This window comes from Heteronotia binoei, chromosome 20 (genome assembly GCF_032191835.1).
Source record: "Heteronotia binoei isolate CCM8104 ecotype False Entrance Well chromosome 20, APGP_CSIRO_Hbin_v1, whole genome shotgun sequence".
Taxonomy (NCBI): Eukaryota; Metazoa; Chordata; class Lepidosauria; order Squamata; family Gekkonidae; genus Heteronotia; species Heteronotia binoei.
Genome location: NC_083242.1, coordinates 24,285,602 through 24,294,775, shown reverse-complemented (window position 1 = coordinate 24,294,775; position 9,174 = coordinate 24,285,602). Strand labels below are relative to the sequence as shown.

The following is a 9,174-nucleotide window of genomic DNA, read 5'->3' as shown; positions in this document are numbered from 1 at the left end:
AATTCGCTCAAGGTTGACTCAGCATTCCATCCTTCTGCGGACCTAGCTTGCTGGGAGGAAAGTGTAGCTGACTGGGGAAGGCAATGGCAAACCACCCTGTAAAAGTCTGCCAAGAAAATGTGATGTGACGTCACCCCATGAGTTGGTAACGACTCCGTGCTTGCACAGGGGACTATCTTTACCTTTTTATCTTAGCCTTTGCCTGCACTAAATGTGTACTACCCACACATTTTCCTCCACTGACTACACATAAGATATAATTTCAACCTTTCTTGTCTGGTAGGGATTTTACTGTGATTGTATGTTCCCCATCAAGAGGAATGGAGAGGTGGCTTACAGATGTGAAGACAGATTCTTCTCTGTTCCTCATGGCTACTGAATTATAACAAAGTTCAAGAGTCCTTCCAGATGCTGAACTGATGAGGAGAGCTATTGTCTGCAGAAAAAATCCCAAAGGCTCACACTGTTGAGTCAGACAAGATAAAATCATCGCAGACTTCTATAATAGTTCTACTGAGTGCTGTCAGTCAAGTCCGTACATTACCAGCTCTCGCACCTGTATCAGGACTAGAGGAACCAGTTTGCTCATTTGGCTGATTTGATTTCTCTTAAATGAACAGCTATAACCATGAAACTGTTATCCTGGTATAACCTGTCTTTTAAAAAATGCTTTATTTGCCCACTCAAAACCCCTGTTCTAGTCTTTTTAATATTCTTTTTGCTTCCCACCCTCCCTTCAGCTTATATCCATGCTTCCCCTAGAAGGCATGTTGCTGCCTTGGTAGAATTCCTGACAAACCTTGCTCTGCATGACTAAGGGCTTGTTATTGATGTGGGAATTAGTCTGCCCACAGAGGCAGGAAGCCCCAGCCAGTTCTAACCTGCTTCAGCAGCAAAAGTAAGCACAACATTGTGGATTCTCTGCATTTGATCTTTCTGGTAATGTGATTTAGAAGGGGGGAAAGGAGGATTCAGGTAACTACCACGCTGTCAGCTTGGACATCTATACATGGAAAAGCCAGTCCTTGAGCATTTAGAAAAGATGCCTGTAATCACTGATACAGCCCGAAACATGGATTTCTCAAGAATAAATGATTTGGATGGAGGAACAGAGAGAATACTTATTGGGAGGGGGTCACAAATACAGTCAAGATACAGGCTGGAAAACTGGACTAAAACAAATGAAATGAATTTTAACAGGGATAAGAGTAAAGTTCTGCATAATTATAGGATGGGGGAGACCTGTCTTGGCAGCAGTATGTGTGAAAAGGATCTAAGGTCTTAGTGGACCGTACATTGAATGTGAATCAGCAATGTGATATGGTACCTAAAAAAGGCAAATGCAGTTTTGGGCTGTAGCAACAGAAGTTGGGGAGGGACAGTGGCTCAGTGGTAGAGCATCTGCTTGGGAAGCAGAAGGTCCCAGGTTCAATCCCTGGCATCTCCAAAAAAGGGTCCAGGCAAATAGGTGTGAAAAACCTCAGCTTGAGACCCTGGAGAGCCACTGCCAGTCTGAGAAGACAATACTGACTTTGATGGACCAAGGGTCTGATTCAGTATAAACAGCTTGTTCATATGTTCATCAAGTATAGTGTCCAGATCGCATGAAGTGATGGTATCACCTTGCTCTGCTCTGATTTGACCTCACCTAGAGTATTGTGTTTAGTTTTGGGCATCATAATTTAAGAAGGATATAGACAAGCTGGAACATGTCCAGAGGAGGGCAACGAAGATGGTGAAAGGTCTGGAGACTAAGTCCTATGAGGAAAGGTTGAAGGAGCTGGGTTTAGCCTGGAGAGGCGATATTATCACCATCTTCTAGTACTTGAACAGTGGTGGTATTTTCTGTTGCTCCAGAAGGTCAGACCAGAACCAACAGATTGAATCAAGAGTTTTCGGTTAAACTTTAGGGAGAAATTCCTGATAGCAGTTCCTCAGTAGAACAGGCTTCCTCAGGAGGTGGTGGGCTCTCCTTCCTTGGAGGTTTTTAAACAGAGATTAAATGGACATTTAACAGCAATGCTGATTCTGTGAACTGAGGGGGGAGGTGTTTGTGAAATTCCTGCATTGTGCAGGGGGTTGGACTAGATGACCCTTCCCACATACTATGTGAGTTGTATAAGGATGCTACTGCCTAGTTGGATTTTCCCTTTTTATTTGAAAATGAAAATTAGGACTGTCAGAAAATAACATTGCAGAGAGCTATATCCAGTAAGGAAAAACTTCAACTGGGAAATGATCAAGAATACAGGTCAGAAGTGCTTTTTAAAAACTATTTGACAAATAGTCCAAATTATATTTCACGCAGACAATCAAGTAATTAAATTCAGATGTGATTCATGTTCATTTAAACAAAAGCAAATATAGTTTGGTAACTGCTTTTTAACAGATTCAAATACAATCAGTTTGCAATGTAATACCTATAAGGAGTACATAGTTAACTTGTATTTTTAAACGTGCAATTTGCATGCCCTGTCTTCCAGAGCGGATTCATCAATTAGACAACAGGTTGAACAAAGTGCATTTCAATCTCCGACTATTTTCATAGTGATTTAAAGAGGGAAAAAAACTCCAACAATTCTAGAAGACAGTCTCTGTTAGTCCAGTTTATCCTTCTCCAAGTAGTGAAAACCAGGAAGTATAAATTCTATTGTAGAAAACTGTTTGCATATAGAATGTTGCATACAGCTTTAGTTACATTAGCTTGTCTTTAATGGCAATGTACAGCCAGATACTTAAGCAACTTTACTCAGAATTTAATCCCACCTTGTTTCAATGGAGCTTACTTTAAGTACATCTACGATTATAGTTTAAAGCAGGGATGTCAAACATGTGGCTCGGGCCCAATCAGGCCCCGGAGCAACTGGCTTTCCTCTGCTTCCTTCTCCCTCTCTCTTCTTTCTGCTTCACAGCTTGCTTTGCCAGGCTTGCTCAATCGCACAGCAGAGCTACTGAGCCAAGTCTCTCCTCCCTCTATTGACTGAGGATCCTACCCCTCCCGGTCCCCTGGGGAAGGAAGGAAAGAGCCTAGGAGAGATACAAAGAAAGCACCCTTTAGACCAACTTTAAGCTAGACCAACCCTTTAGGCTAATGTTTTAATCATCTTTTATTTTAAGTTTTTAAAAAACCTTTAATTGTGTTTATCTGTGTCCTTTATAAAGTTTATATTTCTGCTACCTGGCATTACATTTTATGATACACATGGCCTGGCCTGGCCCAACAAGGTCTCATTTATGTCGGGTCCATCCCTCAGTTTGACATCCCTGGTTTAAAGTGACCAAAGGCTTCGCATACTTTCCTAGTCCTCTTAGAAGTGTAGAGATGACAGGGACAGACAGGAAAGGATACAGATGAACAGAAAGCATAAAAATTTGGACTGAACAGACCTCTAGCAAAGCACATCAGTGTTTGTTTACTAAAACAATCCAAGTATACGTGGAAAGTTCTAGAAATTCCATAGCAGCTGCTAACCTTAAGTTGTACTTTGGGGTCTAAATAAACATTTCCCAGAAGCCTTTTCCTCCCACCCTACTGCTCTCTTCTTGGCTCAATGGAAATATTTTCCCCTGCCTCTGCAAGGCCTAATCTTCAGCAGCCTGAGATGGCAGAATGGGCTATACCACTTAAGCCATGCTTGAATGCTTCCATATAAAAACTCAGGCAGGAGTCAAGAAGCACCTTAAAGGCTAAATTTTCTTAGTCCTTAAAGCTTCTCTATAATTTTGCTGTAACAGACTAAGGTGGCTGCCACCCCTTTGAAGTTAACGTCCACCCTTCACTCTGACAGGTTTGTAATTTACAAGGAATCAGTCATCTAGTGGAATTTTGGAAAATAAACCTTGCATCTGTAGTCTGAAGTTCTACAGTCTGTTCTTCCACCTGCAAGGTGCTGAACACGGAAGAGGTGGGGCGGGGGGGAGGTCTGCAAGTATCCTGGGTTTCTGCTTACTGGACCATCTGAAATGGACTAATCTTTAGTCTTCATTGGGGTTTAAGATAGCAAAATACTTTAGGTTCATGAATTAGTACATCTTGCATTCATGAGCATCCTACTGTAGAAAGCTAGACAAACTCCTACCTTAAGGAACTGAAATGAGTATTTTAACTCTTAAATACACAGTCCACAGGGTTGACAGCGTAAACAAAAGTATTGCACATATATCCACACAGCATTTTAAGCCCAGGAAGGGTATCTACAAAATTCCTTCTTCCAGCAGGAAGGGAAAATGAAATGTTTCTGCAGTTTAGCTACAGTGCAACCTGCCTTTCAGCTCCTCTCTTTCTATCCACCTACAGGGTATAAAGGTCTTCAATGTAATACTTTGCCCTCCCCGTCATATCTTTTACTTGGGGACTTACAAGCATTATGACATGCTTTATTATGGGAAACAATGTGCGTTCTCCTAGGATGGCCTCTGCCACATCAGTGGTGGAAACCAACCTAAACCTTGGGAACTTTATGGTTACTTACTCTTAACTGCCATCTGTGTTCTTCCTCTGTCCAAGCTATTCAGTTCAACTGCCACACTGCTGTGCCGTTGACGTCAGTGACTGGATTCATCACTGCTTCATGTAGAAGTTACCCAGCAAAGCGGAGTAATCCGGAAGAACTGCTGCTGTTGCATGAGGTGTTTTTTCCCTTCACCTTGAAATTGCTCAGACATGCCCCCAGGTTCTGCCTGAGGCATGGTTTAAGATCAGAATACAAAACAGCAGGTCTCCTGTGAACACTAGGGGAGGCAAGGAGCAGGCAATCCGCAACTGCTGCCCTCCTAGGTCTGAAGTTATACAATGTTCGTAGAGAAGTCCCCTGGTGGCTGACAGGAAATGCAAGAGACACTTTCCTCAGCCAAGCTGTTCAGAGCTTTGAGCACAACTTCTGGCATATGATCCGTTATCATTTTTGGACTTATTAAAATGTTACCAAAGGCAGTTTCTTTGGACCAACTTGCGCTGTACTTGACATCTGACGAGCACCATCTGGAAGAAAAAAAACATACACACCCATGACACTGCCTTCTACTGAAACAGAACCTTGGTCCATCAAAGTCAGTCTTGTCTACTCAGACTGGCAGGGGCTCTGTAGGGTCTCAGGTTGAGGTCTTTCATATCACCTACAGCCTGGTCCTTTTAGCTAGAGATGCCGGGGATTGAACCCAGGGACCTTCTGCCTGCCAAAGAAGACAGCAGAAAATGATTTCCACAAATAATTCACATTGCTTAGTTCTGTAATGCTGTAATGCAGTTTATCAAATAACGATAAACTGAGGAAAAGATCCCCTTTTACTACAAATGTAAACCTGGAGCAATCAGTCAGTGATAAGCACCATAGCGAAGGGCTACAGCATATCTCCCCTAACAGCAGCTCTGTTTTCAGATTGCCTTTTCTGCCTTAACCCAAAGAAGCCAAGCAAACTCTGGGCTTGTTAAAATCTACACAAACTAATATTAAGGCAAGGAAAGTACAAAGTGAGCCAGCTGCGCTCTGCTTGTTGAGCAGAAGCACGCTGTTTGGCTAATACAGCCACTGAATACTAGTGCTTACTAGACAAAACCAGCTACAAATTAAAGAAGGGGGCGGGGGGCGAACTTGCTTAATGTAAGAACCACACAGAATAAACATCAGATGTTTGACAGCGACAAGACATGTACAAATATTACACACACACCTTTATTAAAACTTTTAATACTTTCTTTGCACAGAAAGATAAAATATATATGTATGTACAACATGACTGTGCTAGGAGATATTTTTAAAAACAAAAGCTGGGAATAACAGTCTCCATAAGACCAGCATAGGGAAAAGTTAGGGAATTATTTTTGGCACCAGTGAGAGAAAGGAACATGTACCATTTATTTATTTATTAGATTTCTATCCTGCCCTTCCCAAAAACCACTTACCACTGTTTGCATCATTATGCATCTCTGCCTTGACACCAAGAGCTATGAAATAAATGGGAACCTGCACCGCCTTGTTTAATTCTGTCCCTCCTTCCAGTGGCTCCCTCAGCTCTTGTGCTGTCTTTCCTCACTCCAAGTCTCCAAGCAACCTCTGTGGTGGAGAAGAGCTTGCAGGTCTATTTCCCCCTCCTTCACACACAGCGGAAATAGTCACCTAACTGTGCTCAGAGGCTGGTTGAAATCCTGATGCTAAGCACACTTGCTTGAGAGTAAGCCTGCATTAAGTTCCTCCTTGATCTCTGGGGGCTGCACAATGTGTGTGAAAGAGCCACATGTAGCTCCCAAGCTGCAGTTTGGCCACCCCCGTTCCAGAGACACACTGTGATTCACGTCAGACATGTACTGCTGTAAGAGGAAGCCTATTCAAACTAGCTGAATATTCAAAATGAAAGCAGCAAACCCCTCAGGGCCCAGTCAGATCTAGCAGCCTGATTTTTGGGCCTGCACCAAACAGATCAACAGCAGAAGAGACCAATTAAAACAGGCTGAGGCACTACAGAGAAATAGTCCCATCATGCCTATAGGGAGCTACAAGTTTTCTGTATGCTCAGAACTAGAAATCTGGACCACTTCATTTTGGGAAAAGACAGAAACACTTATCTGTAGGGCTCTGCAGGTGCAAAGTATCTTCCTGTGCCAGCTAAGAGACCCACACAGCTGCTCTGCACAGGTGGCCATCCAGTACAAAAGAGATGCTGGGTGCATGCAGAGCTCCACAGGAGGAATGCTCTTTGCCCCAGCCCACCTCACATTTAAATCAGGCCTCCAATATCAGAAAGTGACAGGACAGTGATTTTAAGTGGCCAAGACTTGTTCATGTAATGGAGCATCTGTCTCGCTCCTTTGTTTCTCTGTTTTTCACCAGCTGATACGCAGCACATCTGTCACTACACATTTCCTGAATGGAAATCTAGAAGAAGGGCATTGGCAAAAGTAGTGCACCAGCTAAGTAAAAGGGAATCTACTGTCCCCTTGCAAGTACTATCCGCAATTACCTCCTTGTGCTGTTTTCTTCTATGATGTGGATGATTCTGCCTGGAAGGAACAAATGAGGATACGGAGGAGGAGAATTTAAAGATGATTCATCCCCTGCTAGAGAAGTATATGAAGGTGACTGATGAACCATGAGGCTCTCTTCAGCTAGGAGAGGCTGGGACAGAGCATCCTGGTTTCTCCCATCCAGTTCAGTGGGGAAGTTATCAGGGTCTCCTCCAAATACTTCGTACCAGCAGCCATGCAGCAGTATCTGGTACTGGACAATGGGGGGGGGGAGGGGGGAAACAACAGAAGAAGCACATGAAAAATTAGAAAAGTTGTTTTTGCAAGTGGGATTGTATTGATTTGTACAAACACAACCTGAGGACCATCAACACCCACATTAATTCTTTTCCAAAACAGGGTGTGTGTGTGCTTGAATCTGACCACCTCACCTCACACACTGTGACAATTAGATCCAAAGAAGAAACCTTTGAAACAAGTCAGTTTTGATCATGGTTCCATCCAGTGGTATAGATTCACAGCAAGCAAACAAGTTGATTCACAGCAAAAGCCAGCAAAAACAATACAGATAAAACCAATACTGGTTACATATAAATTGTGCTGAGAGAACAAAGGTAACATTGCTACAATCAATTATAAAACATACATATAGTTAATAATGGGATTAAACATTTTAAAAAGCACCAACTAAGAGAAAGATTCACAGAAGGATTGGAAAAAAGTCCAGAAAAGGGCAACTAGAATGATTAAAGGGTTGGAACACTTTCCCTATGAAGAAAGGTTAAAACGCTTGGGGCTCTTTAGCTTGGAGAAACGTTGACTGCGGGGTGACATGATAGAGGTTTACAAGATTATGCATGGGATGGAGAAAGTAGAGAAAGAAGTACTTTTCTCCCTTTCTCACAATACAAGAACTCATGGGCATTCAATGAAATTGCTGAGCAGTCAGGTTAAAATGGATAAAAGGAAGTACTTCTTCATGCAAAGGGTGATTAACATGTGGAATTCACTGCCACAGGAGGTGGTGGCAGCTGCAAGCATAGACAGCTTCAAGAGGGGGTTAGATAAAAATATGGAGCAGAGGTCCATCAGTGGCTATTAGCCACAGTGTGTATATATGTGTGTATAATTTTTTTGGCCACTGTGTGACAGAGTGTTGGACTGGATGGGCCATTGGCCTGATCCAACATGGTTTCTCTTATGATGCTGAGGCTTAACTAGCTCAAAAGGTTTTCACTCCTTTCCAAGCAGCTGGTTTTCCTCCCCCCACACACATTTGAAACTAAATTGCCAAAAGTAGTGTACCAGCTAAGAAAAAGGGGATCTACTGCTTGATTTAAAAAATCCCAAAGCTTGTTGAGCGCACAGAACTAGTTTCACGGATCATTACATCCTCACACACAGCACCAGACTACTCAAGAAAAGCTCTCTGTGTGTCCACCTGTATCAAGCTGGGCAGGGAGACAAAAGGTAGAAGTTCAGAAGGCAAGCTGCAAAAAAAGAAAGTCTGACTAACCCCAGTTTAGGATGAACGGCCCCTTCTTCTAACCCAGCTCTGCACAACTAAACTGTATGTTCATTCATGTTTTGGAGGTTTTTTACCTTGGGTCTGTTACAGTTGGCAACTATTCTGATGATCCTTCTCTTCAGATCTTCCATATTGGGCATACTGAGCCTGTTTGATACACAATAATTGAGGAAGGAGAGAAGAGGAAAGGCAGAAGTCTTTAGAGGGTAGCTCTAACCAAGATCATCATCTTCAAATAAAAACCTCACAGTTAAGAATTCTTACCTTGGGACAACGTCTTTCCCGACAATGACTGACACGATAAATTGTTTAGTATAATCTGCCAGGGACTTACTTAAAAGGAAAAAAAAAGGGGGGGGGGTACAACAGGTTAAATTAGCAGTCGGTTGAGTTACCAGCACAGACTTCATGCCACCGGGGTCCTTTCAAACCGATGTTCCAACTAACCTTTACTTCTCGTTTTTAAAATGAGAACGGCTGAGTGAAATAGTTGGCTGGATTCAAGCTCCCCTCTTCACTCCAGCCTCCTCCCACGTGGCTTGTTCATGGTCAGACTGAACACACACACACCCCTTTCACCAGCAAAAAAGCTGCCTGGATCCAACCCACTGTCTGTCACATCAGTTCTGAAAATCAGTCCCACCTAACGGGCCCCCGTAAAAAAGGTCTACAGGGAGAACCGAAG

General features: G+C 42.9%; 1 protein-coding gene across 1 annotated transcript in view; it reads right to left on the bottom strand.

The window, feature by feature from the left end:
* Positions 1 to 4,289: 4,289 nt before the first annotated feature.
* The window catches only part of DAGLB (diacylglycerol lipase beta), a 34,887-nt gene continuing 30,002 nt past the window's right edge, over positions 4,290 to 9,174 (bottom strand). Inside the window, exons 12-15 of the mRNA XM_060260905.1 lie at positions 8,754 to 8,822; positions 8,564 to 8,636; positions 6,958 to 7,214; positions 4,290 to 4,981 (exon numbers count right to left, since the gene is read on the bottom strand). Of these exons, the coding sequence (XP_060116888.1) occupies positions 4,786 to 4,981; positions 6,958 to 7,214; positions 8,564 to 8,636; positions 8,754 to 8,822 (595 nt within the window). The 3' untranslated portion in view covers positions 4,290 to 4,785. The remainder of the gene's footprint in view (positions 4,982 to 6,957; positions 7,215 to 8,563; positions 8,637 to 8,753; positions 8,823 to 9,174) is intronic.